Genomic DNA, 23,540 nt, shown 5'->3' on the forward strand with positions numbered 1-23,540 from the left:
TGTATTTTGAGTTCACTCCTGTGTGTTGTGAGTCCTGAATTTTGGGCCCAATCTCCTGCCTGCCAGACAGCAATCCTTGACACTCATCCATTACCTGGTGTGGTTTGAACAGCGTCCCTGTTTAAAGTTAGCCAATGTTTGATTTGGGCAACATTACCCAACTGCCCCACTGTGCGGTTACTGAGTGCAGCAGTTACAGCTACTTTTAAGGAAGAGAGAAACAACATAGAGCACGCCATCTGGCCTCAAGCTCACTTCTGCTAAATGTCAGTTTTGCTCGAGGCCGCTAACTCTCTGTGTGTGAATTTATGACCACTCCAGAATTTCACGTTAAAGGAATTGGCCCTGATGTAATGCAGTACTTTACATTACTGAGCTCAGTTTTTTTTCAATTAGGAAATATTTTTAGTTATAGATTCAACTGCTCTGTGAGAAAGTGCATGGATCAACAACACCTGCTGTGAAGGTTTACTGTCCGTGAGTATGACATCTCTGTTTATCAGTTAATGCTTTATTCATCTCTCAAACTATTTTCTTAACTGCTTATAAAACTTAAGTGGCAGGTTGCCTCCATCATACTCCAGCTGTTTTTAGAGTGAGATGTTGTGGTTTATTTACTTTACATTTGAATCAATATAATAATTTTGTGTTACAGCCTTTAGTATGAGAAATTAATGGCTGCTTAGATATTAGCAGCACCCTATTTGGGATTGTCTCTGTGGCATGAAAGAAACAGTGTAAAGAAAAGTGTATTCTCTTCCTTTATAATGCTTTTATTCACTTATCCATCTACAGCAGTTTGAACCAATCTGAATGAGGTGTTTATGTAGTGTATTGTTTGTGAGGGTAATAATTATCAGTGGTAAAATTGCTTAATAACAAAATGAGCAGGCAAAGGCAATCTCCTGTTTCTGTAAGACCTCAGTCAAGTTTTAAGCCTTGCAATGCAGTTATTCCAGTGTGTGAAACACTTTCAAGCAAACTGCTTTTCAAAGTTTTTGTCTGGCTTTGACGTTTAATACATTAAAACCCTTAACTGTATAATATTAGAGTCCATCAAGGGCACTCCCAGCATCCATAATAAACATATTACTGAGATGTAATTTTATTACTTAATGTTAGCAGATATTTGTTAGAAATTTGAAGACTGATAAAAAACTGGAGGAAAGCAGTAAAATAAAAAGTTCCCACAAATGTATCAACAATTCCACAGGGGGAAAAAACTTTTTGCTAGATCCAGCAGTGTAACAGCATTCAGAGACTTTGTTTAACTGTTTAGACAAATTTGTTGACATTTATTGTTTTTAATTCATATTTTTGTGTGAGTGGATGTATGAATTTATTAAGATTAGTAATAGTTCTGAGAATCTATTGTGTAAATATTATACTATATTATTATACTATTATACTATAGTATAAACACATCACAGCATGCTGTAGTCAGATCGTGTTAAGTTGTTATTTCTGTGTAAAAGGAAGAAAGCAGAAAAAAAAACCCTTTAATTAGTTCCAGCAGTGTCTGCTTGCAGGTAGAGGGAGTTTGGTTTTACTCTGTAGATATATTTATTGATATTTACTCTCCTGTATTCATACATCTGTGTGCTTGAGGTTTGGAAATATTTATTAAAATTATAAATAGCCTTTGAAATAATGTAAGACAAATGTTTTATAATACTTACAGTTTATGAAAAAGATTATTATTATTATTATTATTATTATTATTATTATTATTATTATTATTATTATTACATTTGAATAATATTTCAATAAACTAAATGTATTTCACATTTAAAACAAGTCTTGGACTTGTGTTCTCCTCATTTCCTCTTTAACCCTCAGTCAGCTCACACATGTGTAATGAAACTTACTGTCTGTCTGTTATTGGTCAGTTTAGTCCAAGTGTTAAAGGCCTTTTCATAAAAATCTGGTCAGATCTTGTTAATTTGTTATTTCTCTGTAAAAGGAAGGAAGCAGAGAGAAGTTTTATAACCTCTTTGTTTCCTTCACAGCTCTTTGGTATCTGCTGTGCTGCTGCTTCACTCTCTCTCTTTACAGAAAGTTGTAGAAGTTTTCAGACGTGTCACTGCTGGATGTGAGGATGGGAGCCACTTTGCTCTGTGAGCTGGGCCTATTCTGTGAGTACATCACTGACTTCTATTGTTTGATTCATACTGAACCATAAACATGTTTTAGTAAGAAGAACAGAGCATCAGTCATTTGTACCATTTCAGGTCATGTGATCAGAGGACTCTCATGTTTGTTACCAACATGGTTGTTTGTAGACTGGATTAGATTTTAGTGCACTGACTCAGATCAGAGTGGAGCTGCTTTAGTTTATCTAAGAAAGGTTTGTTTCTTCCTCAATAATAATTTGATGCATTTTACATAATAATATAAGATAATAACACATTATAGTAGAAACTGATAAACCACAAGTGCTTATGCATGCATTTATTTGTTTATTTTCTGTACTTCAGTCTCTTTAGTTTGATAATGTCTGAAGTTTCTGTCTTTATTATAGTGCTTTGTACACTTCTCTGCACTGGACACGCTCAAGGTGACTGAACAGTTTTACTTTTTTATTTTCTTTTGTCGTGGAAGTTTTAAAATAAACTGCTAACACCAGGTGAAGATGATTTAAAGTGGTTTAATATTGTGCTGCAACATGGAGAGAAACACATTAGTCCAACATCAGATTGGTCTCTGAAGATCAGCCACCCTGATCCTTTTATACCTTCAAAATTACTCCAATTGTCTCCCTAGCAGTGCTGGGCAAGTAACACTGACAAAGTAATTAATTATAGTTACTTAAAAAAATAACTGAGTTAGTAACTGAGTTACAAGATTCTAAAAATAATGAAAAGTAACTATTGCGTTACTTAAAAAAAAAAGTCTAACCCTCTGGGGTCCAGTGTATAATTGGACATTTTTAACTACTTTTGATTTTACCTCTACATTTCACCTTTAACCCTTTAAGACCTACCATAGAACCAAGTCCACCAGAGCTTATCTTTATATTTTACATGCTGTAGCGCCATGTTTGGGAGCATTTCAAGTTGCTATGCATCAATACAACAGTTATAGCCCACATTTTAGTAATATGTATGCACTAGGTTCATAGAAAGTACATAAATTGCAAAAAAGTGCAATAAACTACAAAAAAATTGCAAATCTTTTTTTTTTTTTTTTTACATATATTTCTTTTTTTTTTTTTTTTTTTTTTTTGTGTCCCGTTTGGATCTTTAGCCATCAGAATTGTTGTCTTAAGGCCAAGAAAGATGCCAAGCGGATTTATTTTACCAAGTGGATCATCATGGCCTTGCCATATTGGTCTATTTGATTGACCTTTATTATAATTATGAATTTATTTTATTTTCGGTTGCTACAAACGGGACGGACATGACTGTGGGATAGGACAGGGAGAAAGAATGAAAGAAAGAGAGGGAGAGAAAGAAAACCAAAGGGGAGAAGAGAGGGTGAGAAGGGGGGGAAGAAAGAAAAAAACAAAAAAAAACAAAAAAAAAAAGCAAAAAACAAACAAAGCACCTGGGTCACCTGTATGGAGAAAAAAAACAGAAGAGAAAGCAAACAGCAAAGAGCAACATAATAAAAAAAACAGCACCATCACAATAAACTAGCTAGCAGTAGATATCAGTAGATACTAAATAATAAACGATATTGTGCAGCACACAAGATAGACAGCGCACAATGTGCTTTGAGGCAGCAGCCAAGAAAGCTGTAGTCCGCGTCTGTGAACACCCATATGTACACCTGTGTGCATACCTGTGTGGATCAGCATGCTTGCATTCCAAAGGTTTCTCCATGTAACGATCTGCTAGGGAGTGTGGGGAGCCATAGCCCCGTCCTCCAGGGTATGAAGCAGGTATGGAGGAGATCGAAACTCCAGACACCCAGAGGCCCCCAGAACACAAGAGACCATGGAAGACCAACAGAGGGGCAGCCGCGCCACTGTCCCAGTAAGAGCTGAGGAGAGTCCCAGATGAGGGTTCACTCAGCAGCCGCGGAGCAGAAGCCAGGGGGAGTTGCAGTGACGCGCCCATGAGCTCCGCCGGCAGCCAGCTGTGCCTGAGTGACCGAGCCCCAGGCCAAGAGCCCGGGGGCACCCCACCTCCGAAGTGGCCCGAGCGAGCCCCAGGCTCCAGGCCCCGATAAGCGGCCGCCAAGGAGTGAGCCGGTGTGTACCTGGACGCCCATCCCCAGACACAAAGAACCACCAACGCACCGACACCTGAGGGAGTCCGCCACTGGCAGGGGAAGTGGTGGTGGGTGGAGATAGGCCTCCAAACCTTGGAGGGCCTGAGATGTCCCCAGAGAGGTGGTGTCTGATACCCAACCTGACATATAGACACAAACATACAGGCACACACAGACACAAACATCCATTCCCCCCCTCATGCTCTCATATGCACTTACTCCACACTCAACCAACGTGGAGACAGACATAAAGAGACGCTGTACACACGATCACACTCCCCAAGCGTACTCTACGAACCGGGTCTAGGTACCCTTGCCCCTGGAGGGGGGAGCTGCACCCAGACCCAGGTGGTGTTACCCTTTTCCCTGCGGTGGGGAGAGGCAGACCGCCCCGACTCCGCAGCAGCAGGGAGGCCCCACACTCCAGACTGCAGTCGGACGGCCAACTCCTCCTCCTAGCCCTCCCGCTCCAGCAGGCCGCAGAGAATGGGGGTGAGAGAAGACTCCAAACCTCCCTCCACCCGCTCATTGTAGTGTTGTTGCATGTGTGTTCTAAGGTGCAATTAAAACCCAGGAGGGCATGGAGCTACCTGCCAAGGAGCAGCAGGTAAGCACATAGTCCCTCCTGCTAGCCCTCAATGTCTACGTGTATTTAAAATTGAGAGGTGGGCAACCACGCCAGGGGTGAGGTGTACACCCTGATGGTAACTTGGACTCCGTGTATCGTGCCCACCCCCAAGATCCTATATGTATGTGTAATGAGAGTGTGAGTAATGTGAATGTCTAAGTTGTGGGATAAAATTGAGGCAGAGGCAGCCAGAACGGGACAGAGGGGGGGTAGCCTCCTCTGCACCCTGGTGACATACCCCTACTCCAAGGCCCTGCATGTGTGGGTGGTTGTGGTGGAGCGGGAAGAGGGAGATTTACATATATTTCTAGTTAGAGAGATTTCAGAGGTTTATTCCTCAAAACTGTAAATACAAAAAAGTTGCACAAAATAGTTTCCTACCACAGGAAATTTATTTTATGTGTCTTCATAGTTTTACTTTTGAGATACACCAATTTTGATATCTTGCAGGAACAACGAAAATAAATATTATATTATGTATTATATTATGGGGCGATTGTGGCTCAAGAGTTGGGAGTTCGCCATGTAATTGGAAGGTTGCCGGTTCGAGCCCCGGCTTGGACAGTCTTGGTCGTTGTGCAAGACACTTCACCTGTTGCCTACTGGTGGTGGTCAGAGGGCCCGGTGGTGCCAGTGTCCGGCAGCCTCGCCTCTGTCAGTGCGCCCCAGGGTGGCTGTGGCTACAATGTAGCTTGCCATCACCAGTGTGTGAATGTGTGTGTGAATGGGTGGATGACTGGATATGTAAAGCGCTTTGGGGTCCTTAGGGACTAGTAAAGCGCTATATAAATACAGGCCATTTACCATTTATATATTATAATGCAAATTTGCAAAGAAAACAGCATATGCATTAAAATAAACTATTTGCAGAAGTGCAATTTGAGTTCTAAGCATCCCAGAAACTATACAGAAAAGAATAAAGCCAAATATGACTTTCAAAAACACCAGTATAGGCTTATCAGACCCTGAAGGTAAAAAACTACATTTTCTGCAAAAATGACGTCATTTCTGATTTCGGCCAGGTAATGGCGGACATACGATAGTTTGCACTTACGTCTATTGCAACCTAAGAAGTGTTGCATATTTCTGGAATATTATGTTTTTGTTGCTGCAAGAGCTTTTTATGCAATTTTTGGAAAGCTATATGTGGAAGGAAACCGTGACTTAGGACAAGCTAATGGCATAACATGTCAATACAACTCCTCTGGTTTCATATGCAAAAAATGTATTATTTATTTATTGCGCTACCTTACGTGGTTGTAATTCTACAGAGATTTAAAAATAGTTACGCAAAATGGAGTAACGCTCCAACTGGTTTTAAAGGGTTAAAAACTATTTACTTTGCCTTGTTTGGTATCATTCTTTTCAGCACAACCTCACGTGTCTGTTACAGTTCTGTTTTCATTTTGACATACTGTATTAACACAATTGATCTAAAATCAGACAAAAAACATAAAATCCTAGTAGAAAAAGTGATATTTTTTTACTGTAACAACCACACCCATGTTTATTGAATCATATTTCATAACTTTGAATGCAAATATAAATTATCAATTTGAAAATCATATGCACAAGTTTTGCAAACAACAAAATTATTTGCAGCCATTTACCTTTTACTCCTTTTTTAATAACCATTTCAAAACGATTTACATAACAATCAGCTGTTCTACATTCAATAAGATTCCACACAAATTATTTGTGCCACTCCAAAAATGTCTGTCCACTATAAAGGAGAACATCACAGCCTGATACCTGCAGGTCTGACAGCAGCAGGCGTATCACTCCTTTTTCTACCTGGAGACAGCAGTCGCCTCATTGTTCTGACACACAACACAAAACTATCCACAACACTACACACTAACTACACAAGACAACACATTAACTACACACTGCAAACACGCTAAACGTCACAAATCTCTCACATCTCAAAACTCGCTCTTTCTCTTTTTCTGCTGTCTTTCTTTCTCTCTTTCTCTCTCTCGCCGTCACTCGTAAAACGTCCCCCTCTTCCTAAACAACCAAATGTCATGTTGCCACATCATTTTTGATTGGTTGACATGGTACATTTTTCCACCAACACGAAAGGGCTGTTTTTTGTTTTGTTTTTTGCTCATAAGCAGAGAGTGCTTGCTAGCGCTGTCCTAAGACAGAAACTATGAGGAAAAAGTATATATATTGTTTATCATGACTCTGGTTTTACGTGGCCTATCAACACAATTTAAAAACTGGTATATATCACCTTGTTGCTTTGTCATCTTGAAGTGGTCATGTGATTGGCTTACCACGGCTACTATATTCTTCCTCAGTCAAACAGCAGCACTCATGCGATTGTTTTGTCCCCCTAGGTTCAGTTGTTGTGCTTGAAAGTGATCGTCGGGCAGAATTGTGATTACCGTCAGTGGGAGCGCCCATAGCTGCTTAACCCTTTAAAGCCGGTTGGAGCGGGCACTCTCTGTTTTGCATAACTATTTTTAAATCCCGGTAGCGCTGCAACCACGTAAGCTAGCGCAATATTTTTTTTTTGCATATAAAACCGAAGGAGTTGTACTTACATCTTATGCCACCAGCTTGTCCTAGGTCACGGTTTCCTTCCACATATAGCTTTGCAAAAACTGCATAAAAAGCACTTGCAGCAACAAAAACACAATATTCCAGAAACACGCTTTGCCGATCCGATCAGCTGTTCATAACACTTCCTACGTTAGAATAGACGTCAGTGCGAATTTTCGCATGTCCGCCATTACCTGCCCGAAACCGGAAGTGACATCATTTTCGTGGAAATGTAGTTTTTTACTATCAGGGCCTAATGAGCCTGTACTTGTGTTTTTAAAAGTTATCTTTGACTTTATGACTTTCTGTGTCGTTTCTGGGATGCTTAGGACTCATATTGCACTGCTGGAAATAGTTTATTTTGATGCATATGCTGTTTTTTGTTTACAAATTTGCATTATAATATTTATTTTCGTTTTTCCTGCAGTATATATGTAGCGAGCGAAAGCCACCGAGTAACCGCTAAGGGCCTCTATACTACTTGTGCAAACTTTCAGGCCCAAAGCTCTCACAGGAACGAGCCCAGAATAAACAGGACAAGAGGGTCAATATCAGTCAGATATGTTAAAATTTATTATTTTAAAAGAACACAAAGGGTTTGCAAAAGGCCTAAAACATCAAAATGGTAAAAGGTCACTAACGACCACAAGATAGTGTTATTGGTGCAACCTGCCAGCAATGCAACTATCACCTGAGGGCTTGCTCTCCCTTGGCGGTCCCAGATGCTCGCTGCTTTAAAAGAAACAAATCCACCCCAAATAAATACGAGCCCAATCAGAACACTTATCGCATGCACTAAGTGCTAGTTCAGGCAATAATCGGTGGCACTAAAAATCACTCTTAATAAAAACCTATTTACTGCAAATCCACACAGAGCACCTCTAAAGATCCTAATTCCCCTAAGGTAAGAGCCCCACTCAGGGATTGCACAATGCCCGACTAATATTGCACCAGCCCAGTAGAAATAAAAACAAACCCGGCATAAAAAAACAGTTTTAAAAGGTGACCCTACCAAAACCAAAAACACAACAACAAGGAGAAGGAGGAGAAAAAAAACAGTGACAAATTCACATGTGCAGCCTGCCCTGCAGGAGGCAATACAATATAAATTAGATTATAGTGCATCAATATACTTTTTTTTAATGTCAAATATATTAAGTTAACATACCTCCAGCAGACAACTGTGTTTGCTGCACACCTGGCTTATCTTGGCTTATCTTGTAAAAATCACTACTAAAACATAAAATACAATAAACATCAAATACATTTCAACAAATTTAAAAAAAACACTAAAAGAAAAACAGCCTGTACCTCGAACCTCTGCTGTAGAGGTTTAAAACAACTGTTTGTGTAGCAGACAATTAAAACTTCTCAGGCTCTTCACCTACTCACACAACCATTGTTCACAGCCGCTCGTCAGTGGAAAATGAAGAGCACCTGCTGCTACTTCCTCTTTTATACCCTCCATTGGGTCCCCTGGGTCCTAAAGACTTCCCCATTACATATAAAAATTGGTGTATTTCAAAAATAAAACTATGAAGACACTCAAAATAAATTTCCTGTGGTGGAAAACTATTTTGTGCAACTTTTTTGTATTTACAGTTTTGAGGGATAAGCCTCTTAAATTTCTCTAACTAGAAATATATGTTAAAAGAATCCAAAACGATTTTCAATTTTTTTGTAGTTTATTGCACTTTTTTGCAATTTATGTAATTACTGTGCACTTAATGTGCAGACATATTATTAAAATTTAGGCTATAATGGTTGTATTGATGTATAGCAACTTGAAATGCTCCCATAAATGGCACTACAGCATATAAAAATATAATATAAGCTCTGGTGGACTTGGTTCTATGGTAGGTCTTAAAGGGTTAAAGCTGTAGCTTCCAGATTACTTACGTAGTCAGCTACTTCCGTTCAACTGATATAGGGTGTGGTAAGCTGAACACAGCTTCAACCGTCTGTTTGTTGAAAAATAGTAACGGACCGCACCGCATTTTCTTGTTAGTAACGGTAATGGCGTTGTAACGATAGGAATAGTAATTACTGAAAAAGTAACGCTGTTAGTAACGCTGTTATTCCCATCACTACTCCCCAGAGCCCAAAGTCTTCCAGCTGTCCTTTTATACCTTGACCAAACTCACAGACAAAGGAAATTCAAGTTGGCTCATGTCACGAGGGGGCGATACCTTCAGCCTCATCCTTAAATCCTTCTCTTCAGAGTTTAAGAATTACGACGCTGTTTTCTTACTTAGCACCTAAAGAATTACATCCCGAATCCTCCCTCGATCTTCTCTGAGATAAGGATGGGAGTTTCACTGTCTGTCTGTTTAAGATCTCACCTGAACTCACAATGGCCCCACTCTGTCTGTATGTGTATGTGTGATAGAGCATAAGGCCCATTTGGGGTGCTATTGTACATGCATATAACTAAGTGAGCAAGTGATATTAATAATACTAAAGTGATCAATATATAGAGTAAAGAAATGTCTGATACACTTCCTTTTTATCTATCTAGTAAAGATTGAACAGAAAATACTGCATACTCACCCTTAAACACTTTCCATTTCTGTTTTTATTTATTCATTTTTAATATGTTTCTCATTTTATGACAACATCAACACAGATGTTGCCTTTGATGTCATAAAAGTATTTCAGATTGCTTATATTGTTCTTGTGTTTGAATCTAGATGCTGTGCTAACTATTCAACCCAGCTGGTCCAGTTTTTTCACCGGGGAGTTTGTTACCTTCAAATGTAACATGAACAAAGGAAAAGACAGTAAATGGGAATACAAAATTAACAAGAATGGTCGAGAATTTATCCAGTACAACACACTGAAAAACTACAGATTAGAAATTAGATCTACTGGTGACAGTGGTGAATACCAGTGCTCAGGTCGGACAAAGAGCTCACATAAACCAAAGCACAGTAATACTGTCTCTCTAACTGTATTAGGTAAGTCCTCAGTGAAAAAACAAACAATACATTTAAACACTAATCTGGATGATAAAATACAGTGTACATTTAAATAATGTTGTCATGGAAACTTGAAAATTTGACCATGACCACTGTTTCTTACATGTTACTTTGCTCACAGTATACACAATGCTAATGCACTCTATAATGCATCATATTCGTTTTAATGTGTAACAGCAGCACTTGTGAATGAAATTAGAAAAAAAAAACTTCTGTTATCTAAGCAAAAATCATACAAATACAAATCCCTCTTAACCCATCATTGTCTATCATTCAGCAGTGAACTGCATTACTTTACTAATTAGTTACAAGTAGTTCACTATTTTGTTCATGTATTAATTAAGTGCGACTTCTTCAGGCCAGAAAACTGAAAAACTGGTATACCATTCTTACGTTGGGATGTAAGATTTACTACACCACTGGAACAGTGTTGAGATGGACACCGGAAAGAAAATAAAAATTAAAAAAACAAAAAACAAAACTGAAATATGATCATAGTGAAATATGTAGATTTTACCTCAAGTCAGAAATTGAATCCACTGAAAACATATTTTAAAGTGTAGCTTTATAATAGATCATGATGTGTATATTTTATTTCATATTAGCACATAAACCCAGGGCCACAGTGAAAGCAGGAACAACAATCATACCAGTAGGGGGCAGTGTGACACTGACCTGCTCTGTGCAGAGCTCTGATGGATGGAAATATGAGTGGTTCAGACGAACCCAAAGAACCTCTGAAGGTAAAATCAGAGATCAACAAAACAGAGATATCAGAGTATCTGAAGGAGGAATCTACAGCTGCAGAGGAACAAGAGGAAACCCAGTTTACTACACTGATAGAAGTGATGAAGTCACCATTGAGAAAACCTGTGAGTTCAGTAATTTAGTTTGAAATATACATTCACTCATGATTATCAGACATACAATGTTAAGTTTTCTGTGTTGATTTCATGTTTCTGTTTGTATCTCAACTGTTAATATGTGTAAACAGTTTCCAATAAAGTTGTTGTAAAACAACGACCCAACTGGCCTCAGATATTCAGAGGTGAGACGATCACTCTGACATGTGAGGTGCAGGAAGGAGGTGAAACCACTGACTGGGAGTATGATTGGAGAGGACCCAGGACACCCACACAGTGGACACACAATAATGATGTGACATTCAGAGTTTCTGAGTCCAGCAGTGGAGACTACATGTGTAAGAGTCGACGCAGAGATGACTCATATTCTTCAACAGAGTGGAGTGAAGCCTTCACATTGTCAGCATCAAGTAAGTCATGTTTGTTGTGTGATCTCCATTTGACAAATGTCATCATGGTCAGCACAGGATGAATTCAATGGTCTACAAAGCATGTTACATTGTTAGTCAGACAAAGAGCTGCACCTGATAGTTGCCTCATTGTAGACAGTTTGTCACCACTTTGTCATCAACTTTCAACTGGTATGCAGTCTTTAAGTGAGGATGTGATGAACCCTGCTTCCGGGTCCAAATTACTCTTCATTTATTAAGGCTGTTGTGTCTTTAACATGTTTTAATGCTTTGTATCTTGTTCTATTTAATCTGAACAAAACCCTAAAAAAAGTCAGTTATCACTGTCAGTCTGCCTCGCTTTTTATTAGAACTATTCATTTTAAAACTCAGTTTTGAAAACCTTACGATGCACCTAGAGCCCATACAGCAGTATGTTAATGCAGTGGTTTCCAAATTTTTTTCGCAACCCCCTTTGTTTCACAAGAAAAATGCTGCATCTCCTGCTTTGCGTTTGTGTGGGCGCCCCGTCAAAAAACCTGTCCATTATGCTAGCAGTCCACCCCTCCTAGGGGCCGGGCCCCACACTTTGGGAAGCTCTGCGTTAATGACTAACCTCGTATTTTGGATGGATTATCTCAGTTGTTCCCCTGACTTAAGTTTGTTCTGTTTACAGCATCCTGCCATACCATTGCATTTGTCCCTAACCATTGGGAACCCCCACGTTAACTTTTATCAACTTGAAAAAAATTAGTGTTCATCCTCCAGCTTAACTGTGCTAATGTGTTTATATTATGCTATACGTAGGTGTGTAGCTAGTCACCCCGTGTCACTTCATAATATACCAGCTAGCCCAACTTCAGTAACCCTAAAAACATCACTGCTGTTTAGTTTCCTGTCTTTATTGAGGTCGGAAGTGATAGCAGAGCTGTACTTTGAATTTTTCAGAATTCCCTCAGTCAGAACATGGTATATCATCTTTATACCATGTTACCACCTTAGGTAACTTCCTGCTAGCTTCTGACTCTGTTAAATTTCATAAATTCTGTTTTCATGAATGCCTGGATGTCAAATTTAATCGTTACACCTGGTAGAGCAACAACACTGATCATTTTATTAAAGATGAAAGAATTTAGACAGTTTGTAACTCTCAGTGATGCGACAGTGTTCGTTTGACTTTAGGACCTGGTGCTGAGTTTGGATCTGCACACGGCTAATGATGTCACCGCAATGCTGACCTGCTGCTCCATCACTTGAGTGCAATATTAACATAAATAAAGAGGGGAAAAATGATTAGGTTGCCAGATTTAGCTTGACACCCAGTCATTACTACAATCTGAACCCATTGGTATGGAAGTAAAACCAGAGTGGACATAATCTGAGCCTTGTGCGTGAGTTCAGATGCATGGAGGAGGTTGTAGCCTGTGCACTGTCTATGCACCCACAGAAAGGGCTCACAGCTGGGCGTGCCGAGTGAGAAAAAAATGTAAAAAGAAGAAAATAAGTTTTGTAGGAGGTTAAAGAGCATATGGATGTAGGTTTGTTGTTGTAATATTTCAGGAGGAGATGTCAAAATTTTCCTTACTAATAATTTACTCATTTTTTACTTGTTGCCATGGTGACTGATAGAGCTATAATCAGTAGTCTATTTCCCTTGTTCAGCTGGATTAAGGTGGGATGAGACATCCTAGAACTATGTATAATGATTTGGTGACATTGATCATCATTTACAGAGCCAAGTGTTGTGAACATTTTTAGAATTTATTTATTAAGTTTGGACCAGGAGTTTATTGAGTTAATGAACAGTAATTTGTGAGTTTTGAGCCTTTTTTTCCAAACTAAAAAGGGATTTTTTTTATGACATGGGAAGATGGCTGGTTTCTCTGTAAAGCATGTTCATCTCCTCCTGAGTGGTCTGACATCTGAGACTAAGCTTACTAACACTTGTTGGGTTATCTCACGAATTTGTTGTTGCAGTGGGACCTACAAAGAATCACACAAAAAAGTAAAAGTATTTTTTTATACATGGAGTAGGAAAGGGGAAACACTGCTTTTACAATGTTGGGTGATAAAAATGTGATGTGCTCGTACCATTTCAGTTTGGTCTCTTTTCCTTGTATTTGTTTTTGGAAACTGAAGCAGAGGTGGACAAGAGGGGAAATGAAGGCTTGTAACATTAGTACAGTGTAGATCCTGACCTTTGTGTACAGTATAATATATTTACTTTTTTTCTTTTTCTATCTTAACTCAACAGCAGATCAACCAAAGTCCCAAATAACATCTGATATGAGAAACATCCCAGTAGGAGGAAATGTGACCCTGACCTGCTCTGTGAACTCATCATCATCATCTGGATGGAAATACTACTGGTACAGAGATGAGAACTCATCTGAACCTCTGATCATACAAGATGGAGTTTTCTACCCAAATGGACAAATCAGTGTCTCACAGGAAGGACTCTACAGGTGCAGAGGAGGAAGAGGAAACCCAGTTTACTACACAGAGGACAGCCAGTCAGTCAGGATTGATAAAAAGGGTGAGTTTTCCATCACTATCAAAGAGTGAATATTCCAGGAATAAAGAATGTGGAAATCAATATTGTCATTAGTCATTTATATACACTCAACAAAAATATAAACGCAACACCTTTGTTACTGCTCCCATTCCCCATGGGATGGACGTAGAGACCTAAAATTCATTCCAGATACACAATATAACCATCCCTCCCAAACAGTGGTCACAAATCAGTCCAAATGTGTGGTAGTGGGCACATCTGCCATATTGAGATAATCCATCCCACCTCACAGGTGTGCCACATCAGGATGCTGATCTGACATCATGAGTAGTGCACAGGTGTACCTCAGACTGCCCACAACAAAAGGCCACCCTGGAATGTGCAGTTTTTTGCGCTATTGGGGGTCTGGGGACCCAGAACCGGTCAGTATCTGGTGTGACCACCATTTGCCTCATGCAGTGCAACACATCGTCGCATGGAGTCTATCAGATTGTCAATTTTGGCCTGTGGAATGTTGGTCCACTCCACGTCAATGGCTGTGCGAGGTTGTTGGATATTCGTGGGAACTGGTACACGCTGTCGTATACGCCGGTCAAGCACATCCCGAACATGCTCAATGGGTGACATGTCCGGTGAGTATGCTGGCCATGCAAGAACTGGGACATTCTCAGCTGCCATCTGCCCTGAACAATGTGAACCATGATTCATCCGTGAAGCGCACACCTCTCCAACGTGCCAGACGCCATCGAATGTGAGCATTTGCCCACACAAGTCTGTTACGGCGACGAGCTGGAGTCAGGTCAAGACCCCGATGAGGACGACGTGCATGCAGTTGAGCGTCCCTGAGACGGTTTCTGACAGTTTGTGCAGAAATTGTTTGGTTGTGCAAACCAATTGTTCCAGCAGCTGTCTGGGTGGCTGGTCTCAGACGATCTTGGAGGTGAACCTGCTGGATGTGGAGGTCCTGGGCTGGTGTGGTTACACGAGGTCTGCGGTTGTGAGGCCGGTTGGATGTGCTGCCATATTCTCTGAAACGCCTGTGGAGACGGCTTATGGTTGAGAAATGAACATTCAATGCACGGGCGACAGATCTGGTTGACATTCCTGCTGTCAGCATGCCAGTTGCACGCTCCCTCATTGCTTGTGGCATCTGTGGCATTTTGCTGTGAGACAAAACTGCACATTCCAGGGTGGCCTTTTGTTGTGGGCAGTCTGAGGTACACCTGTGCACTACTCATGATGTCAGATCAGCATCCTGATGTGGCACACCTGTGAGGTGGGATGGATTATCTCAATATGGCAGATGTGCCCACTACCACACATTTGGACTGATTTGTGACCACATGGTTATATTGTGTATCTGGAATGAATTTTAGGTCTCTACGTCCATCCCATGGGGAATGGGAGCAGTAACAAAGGTGTTGCGTTTATTTTTTTGTTGAGTGTATATATGAAAAGTATAAGATCGACAAAGAAGACAGTGAATGGGAATATGAATTGATGACAAATAAAGCAGGAAAAAAAACCCCACCACAGATTGCAATAAAAGGTGCAATTATCAGTTATTATTAAGAACATTGTAATATAGCTGACATGTTTTGTAAACTCCCTATGTAAATTGTGGTGGTGATTCACATCATAATAATCTAATTAGGGTATATTATTTATTACAGCAGTACCTGAGCCTGAACGATCTTCATTTCTCACCTGGTTGATTGTTGGACTCCTTTGTGGAATTTTACTGATTCTTCTTCTTCTTCTTCTGTTGTTGTATGTCTTCAAGCGGTCAAAGGGTGAGACCATTTTCTTCTGGTATTAGATTGAATATGATCTATGATGTGTTTAAAAAGCTGCATGTAGTGTTACAACACTAAAAAAAGTAATTGTCTTTTTTTACAGATTCATTCTTTGTCAGGTTGGTTCACATTTCACTTCTCTTTTTAGCATACAAGAATTAAATCCTGTGTTTATTAAATAATAATAATAATAATAATAATAATAATAATAATAATAATAATAATCTACTGTTTTACTACATCTTATGTTCCACCAGGACTCAGAACACAAATCAGAATGAAATTGAGAGACAAAACAGTTCTCCTCTCCAAGGTCAGCCTTTGTTTGCTATTATTGTTGCTGTTGGTCTGTAATGTAAATATGTAACAAATGTACTAAATAAGGAAGTGGATGCTATCCACATACTATAGTGGTTAATAATTAAAATTTGTATATGTATCTGATCATCTACCCAGAAATTGTCATTTCATTTTTGTTTTCTTTATTCTTTTTAAATGTTCTTTGGAAAGTTTATAGTGATGTAAAAATGCTATGCATTTGCTGTTTGTAATGTTGTAACCACATTTAATATATTTACATGGCTTTGAGTGTCAGTATTTTTTATATTTTTTTTAATTTTTTTAGTTATTTTAACATCAGCCTTGATTTTGTAGATGATGCTTGTTTCTATGAATCAATCAAAGACTGCGACGACACACAAAATGGTAAAGTACATAAATAAGGCAATAAGGTATATAGAGTCTGTGTGATGTTTATTTATGTATGACTATGTAACTCTGTTCCAGCTGAATCTGGGGATTTCACATATTCTTTGATTGAGTTAAAAAACTTCACAATGAAAGGTAAGAATTTGATGTTATAAAAACATGAAATACAGTAGTTTACATGTTTTCATAGGACAGTAGTATCTATATTAAATTTAAAATCATTCATTCATATGAGCCTTCTAACAGAGACGAAGAAACATGCTCTCTGCTTGTCATGTGCATTCCTCAAAAATAAATAAATAAAACAAAAGCCAGTTAAATTTAAGAGGCATAAATACATCCAGTTAGGAAGCATAAACCATGGTGACTCCATATGACCTGCTAAAAGTGACAGCAGGTTCACTGGAGAGGCAACAAAATGGCAAGCCCAAAAATGACAACAGTACCTGCATCCCATTCTAGTTGGATAGGTAGACCAGCTCCTTCAGGATGGATCGTCCACACTTGCTGTTGCCAGAAGGTTTGCTGTGTCTCCCAGAATCAGAAGGAATATGAAGACAGCAGTAATCTGTAATCCTCTGCAGGGGTGGAGGAGGGTTGAGCTTCTCTGACACTGAAATGAGAGCTAACAGCAGCAGAGAAAGAAACAGATTTTTAAACATGACAGCAAGGGGTCATCAGGAAATCTCACCTTTAATAGAGCGAGAACCTCCTTCAGTCAGTTCATGTGATAAGTTTGGTGTTGACTGACAGAAAAATCGTTCCACCCTTTGTTTATGCTGAGCATCTGTCCATCCTCTTTTAGATGACAGCCAGTTCTACACACAGGTCTACTACAATAAAGCTAAATCCAAGAGAGACAAATGTAAGTAAAGTAATACAATCAATAATTTATTTATCTTTCTGTCTCATTTACAATTTTTTTTACAGATCAAAGAAAACTGTATAAAAACGAACAGCTGTCGTATGTAAGTAAGAGGTTACTGGCAATTAACTTTGACTAATGATGTCTTTATTTGTATGAAAATCCAGCTCCTGCAGCAACTGATGAAGACGTTTACTCTGAAATCAAACCACAAACAGCTCTTGATAATGAGTACCTTCAATAAGTTTTCAAGCAAGTAGATTCGGTCCCAAATCTGAATTGAAGAGATCATTGTGGGGGAAAAAAGCTAATGGACTGTATTATTAAAATAGAGCTTTATTATAAAGTGATGGCAAGCGTTGAGATTAGGATCTGTTTTCACGTTAGCATAAGCACTTATTCATTTATTTATTTCTTTAAGTATGTTTTTCTGTTACCTTGAATTGAATACGTATCATTTGACTCATTTCAAAAAGCTTTTTTAAAACAATATTATAAGTTGATTAACTTTTTTTGTCAGTAGTTTTTGTTATCTGATTACGTGTCATATAAATCATTTCTTTATTAAACCTGATATATTATTCACTTTGCAGTGTTCTGTGGTGTTTGCTGAAAAAGAAACCTGTTCAAGTTGACTTATACTCCTTCATGTTTTTGCTCCAACACACCAGATAGAGTTGCGTGACACATGACTGTTTATCAGCTACACTCTAAAAAATATTCGTTGTGTTTGTCGGTAGAACTTAACAAAAAAGCATTTTTCTGCTAAAAAAAGTAAGTTGCCTACATGTACACGTTTCAGTGAGTTGAATAATCAATGTTAGAAGTCAGTGCAACACAAAAATTAAAAAACAGCTCCTTAACTTAAATGTTTGAGTATATTGAATAAAATACTTTTGTCATCAATCAACAACAGAAAATATTAAGTTTGTGTAACATGTAAAAATGAGTTTCAACATCCTTCCTGTTTGAATTGAGACCATTCAGACAGACAAGGGCAACCCCGTAGCATATGTTCGTATCGTGCGCAACAGTTTCTGGATTCTTGTGGCTTCGTGGGAGAAGAGGTGTGTTTGCCCTCGACTGTGTTCGGTGAGTTAAGTAAGTACTGAATTCTAAATAGATGAATTACAAGTTATATTTGAACACTCTAAAATGTCATATTTAAAAAAAACTGAAATTTGATGGTTTTAATCGTAATTTAGCAGAGTATAGTTGTTGTTGTTTTTTTAAGTTTAGCTAGCCGTTTCTTTTAGCTAGCAAACGTTCCTCACAAATAAAAGAGTACAGATACAATTAAAACATGTCACTTGTCAGGGTACATTTGGTTAGCTGATAGACTATGTCGACAGCAGAGCATGTTCAATTTGAACCCGTATATGTTCAAATTAACCGGTCAGTAGCTGCCTGCATTTTTATCATGGTGTCAGAATAAATTCGTGTTTCCACAAGATGGTCTCGGGTGAGGTAACTAATTACTGACAGAGTAAAATGTGGTGAATTTATCCCTGACTAAAAGTATTTCTATCAATTGTGTTGATGTTCTAAGCTCGACTGGGAATTCTGCCTGAGATTAAAGTTGGTTGACCTAGCAAAAAAACCCCAAAAAACAATATTGTGTGTGTGTGTGTGTGTGTGTGCGTGTGTGTGTGCGTGTGCATACGACTTGCATTTGCTTTCTGTAATTGTAAGCATAATGTAAAGTGTGGGATTGTGGCATGTCCACAGTGGTATTTAAATAGTTTAAAAGAAATTTCTCTTGCACATTTGGATTTGACACCTTATTACAAGTTTAAACTGCAGTCTGTAGATGTCAATTTTAAAATTCAATTTTGTTCAGTCTTTATGATTAATCTTTTTCAGTGTTGCATTGTAGTGTTTTAGAGAAGGTTTTATACTTAAAATAGCTTGTTAACTCAAAAGCTTCAATAATTCTTTGCATTACAAAAGGTTGCAGTAAATTTCAAAATGCATTGGACTTGCAAAATTTGCAAGTTTGAAACATCAAGAAGGAATGAGCTCTTAAAGCATTACAGGCTTAAACATAGCCATGGTGGACTGTTTATGCCTTGCCTGTACTGGGATTGTAACTGCTCATTTGAACATATGCTTCTCATAGGAACCGAAAACACACTCCTCACTCATTGGATGACTTCAAGCCTGAGCTGATACAGCGGTGTGTCAGTCGTTTGAATGCAGGAGATGATCCTCTTGAGGAACATAATGAAAATCCATTGTGTGAAGATGTAGCAAATGAAGAGGATGAAGAAATTGGGGAATTGCCTAATTTAATTGAGAAACATTTAGCCCACCTACTACTAAAACTGGAAAGTATATATAATGTACCTCGCAGGTGTATTGATGAATTAGTTGTTACAGTTACAGTTATAGTTCATGTCATTCTCTGATTCAGGTCCTATTCATCAAAAGCACAATTGTGCTGTTGATGAAATTTAGGTTACATTTACTTTTAGTCACTTTATCCTATTGCTAGGCCAGTGTGTAACAGTTTAAATTGAAGTTACAAAGATTAAATCTTTATTTCTTTTAAAAACATATTTAAAATCAATATTTGGCACAATGCAAGTCACATAAATGTAATAGTTTTGACTTTTCACCTAATAAATTTAAGTTTAAGTTTTGTTTTGCTTTTTTTATTCTCCAGAGTTCGGTGGAAATGAAGAGAGAGGTCGCAATCCGTTGCCTGAAGGTGTATCTGAAAGAGAAGGAAGAGGATCTCTTCAGAGAACAGCTGGTAGGTGAATCTCGCATTCTTTTGTGTTTTATTTTTAAATGGCACATAAAATGCTGACATGTTTCCATTTAAACTACCTACTTGCCAGGATGGTGAACAACAGTTCCCAGAAGAAGTGGTAAAGATTGTAGTCACCAGACGTGCAGCAGTGTCTCTCAAAGCTGTCGCTAAAATTGTGATTGAAGGAACAGCAGTCCTGGAAGACCTTGATGTGCCCAGAGTGTGTGCCTTAATGATGGGGCTTATATACACTCTCAATCTGAGCTACCCAAAACAAGTAAAGAACACTCTAGAGGTATTTCTGGAACTTGATGGGCTTAAACCAGTCCACGGGTAATGTCTGTTAAGTGCAAACTTCTGTCATGAAACGAATGTGAATTGGACTGTAGTATTCCGATGTGCCTCTTACGTTTTTGTATGCAGTCCCAGATGAGTGTAGTTTTGAGAAAAGTTTGTAATACATATAATCTTAGCTTTGGATTGTTCTGTTGTTGAACATTAAAATCTTTTGTCATTTCCTTGATTCTGCGACAAGTTGAACAAGTTGATACCAATTTATGTTAATGTTAATGTACATGAAGTACTTTTTTTTTTTTAGTCATTTATAATTAAAGGGCTGCTGTAATGTTTCATTTATGTTGTATTGACACAGAAGTGTATTACTTTGAAAATGTTTTGTAATAAAATAATCAATTGGAATAAGTGAAATGGCTTTGTGTGATTTTTAGAAAAGCTACTATAGAAACCTAAACTAATTGGCATGGATAATTGTGAGTAGGATATATGTAAAAAAGTTCGTTGGTGTAACTCAACTAATGTAATTTCTCAACTTAATTTTACCAGAAATTTTAAATTAATATTAGGTTGAATAAACTTAATTATGCTTGTGGGGGTCAAGGTAAATCATGTTGGTTTGTTAAACAAGTTGAGTTAGCCAAACCTAAAAATTACTTGCTGAATTTACTTAATAATATGCAAAATTTGTAACTTAAAAAGCTGAGTGGAAATTGTTACCTTACTTTTTTAAGTTGAGGCAACAAAATATTTTTTAGAGTGTACTGCCACAGTTCTGGGTCCTTTTGACCCAGCATCTTCTGTTTCTTGTGTTTTTGTACTATTGTGTATTATGGTTTAGGTTCTGATCTTCAATTGTGCTTTCTGATCATTATTATCATTATTATCGTGTTGGGGTAGGTTTAGTTTAGTGTCTAGTCATCTCTGCCTGTGTTTGCCCTCTGTACTCTGTCGGTATGGTGTCTCTCAGTTCAGTCAGTGTGTTTCCTGTTTTACTTTGAAGGCCCATGTCTGACATCGGTGTGTTCTGTTTTGCGTCCCCCTGTCTCTTCACGTTATTTAGGTTAAGCCATGTCTCCCTCCTGTGTGCTGTTTCCTCGTTGATCTATCTTCCTTCCTATGTGTGGCAGAGGCGGAGCCAGACATTTGAAACACCCGGGGCTTAGCCCAAAAGGGTAGTATGCATGTGGGATTTTTTGTTTTCTTCTTGGGGGGGGGGGGGGGGGGGGGGGGGTAGAAATGACTGAAAGATTAATATGCTCTGTTTTGAGTTTTGTTCAAAAAAGAATGACTTCACATAGGAAAAAAATATATTTCACATGTGCAGGACACCTTAAACTAGTTTTTTAATTAAGCAGCAAGGCAGAACAAAGTCAGGGCTGTATCAAGACACGAGGACTAAACCCCAATTCAAACCAGACCCAGAACTGATCCGGAATTAAAACAGGACTACAACAGTTCAAAATCAGAACTACTGAGGACTTAACCAAGACAGAACCAGAATCATAGTAGCACTAAAAATCATCATAGACCTGCATTACACTTATTATTTAATTCTACCAAAGTACAATATTTAGATTCAGAAAAGTTTATATAATTATTTAGCCTTGTTGTGCAAACAAGCCTGCATAACTTGCATAACTGAATATGTTTCCAAAGCAACTTCATTCTAAGCCAAAGACTAGAAAATATGGTGAAGCATATCTGCCCTTTGGCTTCACCTGCACAAGTGCCAAGGTAGGTCTCCCCTGTAGAATTGGTTTTCCCTGTGTCGGGAGCAGCGCTGGGCTCTCCAAATCACAGACAAACAGTATCCCACATTCTTGATTTTTAGTTCACACACACATGTTGTAATGACTAACTACTTTGGACATTTTGGAGCTGTTAGCTCTTTATACAGTAAAGTTACAGCGGGATACAAATAATATCAGGCTGATCCTGCCACAATTTGTTCCCCCTGTCTAAATCACTGACAAACAGTATCCAACAGTTGTTTATGTTTTGAACCCATTTTGCACAGAGAGGCATTTTTTGAAAAATTTATTGATAGCAATTCATCTCATGTAAACAATAACGTGGCGATGTGAAAAAGGCACATACCTTTGATGTTGCATGACGAACTCTGTATTCCTTGTCCACACGTAAACGCAAAAAAGGAGTTTTAAAAAATTTCAGTTTTTGGTGATTACAAACGCCATTTACGTGTGGACAAAACAGCTGCGTTGTCAAAAATACCCGTGTAGGTGTGGACGCAGCGTAAAAGAGTTAGTAGTTTATTTTCCTACTACCTGCAGATTACTTGTATTTGCTTAATTGTTTACTAAATGTTTGAGGTGTGAAATAAACCGCAATGGAGCAAAATATGAGTGTGTGTGGTTGGAGGATGTGTTCGTGCGTTCGTGTGCGCGGGGGGTGTGGGCTACCACCTAACCCAACTTCAGTAACCTTACAAATGTCACTGCTGTTTAGTTTCCCATCTTCATTTATGTTGGAAGTGATAGCAGAGCTGTATGTTTGAATCTTTTCAGAAATCTTCTGTTCTTCTAACTCCGTTAAGGACACTGTATTTATTTTTCTCAAGCTCAGTCACTTCCTGTAGGAGATCTTATGACCAAATCAGAATTGTATTATAAAAGAGTTTGCAGTGGAGTAATAGGATACATCACATTAGCGAAGCTCAGGATTTTTGTCTAAGAGAGTGCATGGATTACCATCAACTGCTGTGAGCAGTACCATAAGTGAGTATGACATATCTGTCAACGATGCTTTAATCGTCTATGAATCCATGTTTTACCATGTTAAAACTTTGGGTCTCAGGAGGGCTGGAGCATGTCCTGGCTGTCTTAAGTGGAGTGCACCATGGGCAGATTTCTTTCTCATTTTAGATGGAAATTGATTTATTGTTTATTTGGAGAGGTATTTTTACATCTGGTTTGGTTCAGTTAGTTAGCTAATCTTAGCTTTGAATAGTGGTTTATGTAAAA

At 38.5% G+C, this 23,540-nt stretch overlaps 2 protein-coding genes across 4 annotated transcripts; both read left to right on the forward strand.

Annotated features, from left to right (window-relative positions):
- The first annotated feature begins 428 nt into the window (after nucleotides 1-428).
- Nucleotides 429-17,852, forward strand: LOC113018955 (uncharacterized). Of its 3 annotated transcripts, XM_026162416.1 has the most exons (13): nucleotides 429-477; nucleotides 2,010-2,135; nucleotides 2,522-2,557; nucleotides 10,084-10,350; nucleotides 10,977-11,243; nucleotides 13,878-14,159; nucleotides 15,812-15,931; nucleotides 16,038-16,053; nucleotides 16,192-16,247; nucleotides 16,589-16,639; nucleotides 16,721-16,777; nucleotides 17,448-17,507; nucleotides 17,675-17,852. In XM_026162416.1, the coding sequence occupies exons 2-13, from the start codon at nucleotides 2,099-2,101 to the stop codon at nucleotides 17,749-17,751; spliced, it is 1,326 nt and encodes a 441-aa protein (XP_026018201.1). In that variant the 5' UTR covers nucleotides 429-477; nucleotides 2,010-2,098; the 3' UTR covers nucleotides 17,752-17,852. The 3 variants fall into 3 exon arrangements, with proteins under 3 accessions (XP_026018201.1, XP_026018202.1, XP_026018199.1); XM_026162417.1 differs by lacking the exon at nucleotides 429-477 and having other exon boundaries at nucleotides 1,941-2,135; nucleotides 15,815-15,931; XM_026162414.1 differs by lacking the exon at nucleotides 429-477 and having other exon boundaries at nucleotides 1,942-2,135.
- A 548-nt stretch (nucleotides 17,853-18,400) lies between these two features.
- Nucleotides 18,401-20,608, forward strand: LOC113018960 (uncharacterized). Its single transcript, XM_026162422.1, has 4 exons — nucleotides 18,401-18,599; nucleotides 19,627-19,834; nucleotides 20,173-20,262; nucleotides 20,351-20,608. Exons 1-4 carry the CDS (start codon nucleotides 18,520-18,522, stop codon nucleotides 20,597-20,599), a joined length of 627 nt encoding a protein of 208 aa, XP_026018207.1. The 5' UTR covers nucleotides 18,401-18,519; the 3' UTR covers nucleotides 20,600-20,608.
- The last annotated feature ends 2,932 nt before the right edge of the window (nucleotides 20,609-23,540 follow it).

This window comes from Astatotilapia calliptera, chromosome 3, assembly GCF_900246225.1.
Source record: "Astatotilapia calliptera chromosome 3, fAstCal1.2, whole genome shotgun sequence".
NCBI classification, from domain to species: domain Eukaryota; kingdom Metazoa; phylum Chordata; class Actinopteri; order Cichliformes; family Cichlidae; genus Astatotilapia; species Astatotilapia calliptera.

Excerpts from the sequence above, each read along its gene's own strand:
- LOC113018955 (XM_026162416.1), top strand. The coding sequence starts at position 2,099 with ATGGGAGCCACTTTGCTCTGTGAGCTGGGCCTATTCT. Across the intron at positions 10,351-10,976 it reads TGTCTCTCTAACTGTATTAG|CACATAAACCCAGGGCCACA; the intron begins GTAAGTCCTCAG and ends ATTTCATATTAG. Across the intron at positions 11,244-13,877 it reads AGTCACCATTGAGAAAACCT|CAGATCAACCAAAGTCCCAA; the intron begins GTGAGTTCAGTA and ends TTAACTCAACAG.
- LOC113018960 (XM_026162422.1), top strand. The coding sequence starts at position 18,520 with ATGTTCGTATCGTGCGCAACAGTTTCTGGATTCTTGTGGCTTCGTGGG. Across the intron at positions 19,835-20,172 it reads CCCACCTACTACTAAAACTG|AGTTCGGTGGAAATGAAGAG; the intron begins GAAAGTATATAT and ends TTTATTCTCCAG. Across the intron at positions 20,263-20,350 it reads ATCTCTTCAGAGAACAGCTG|GATGGTGAACAACAGTTCCC; the intron begins GTAGGTGAATCT and ends CCTACTTGCCAG.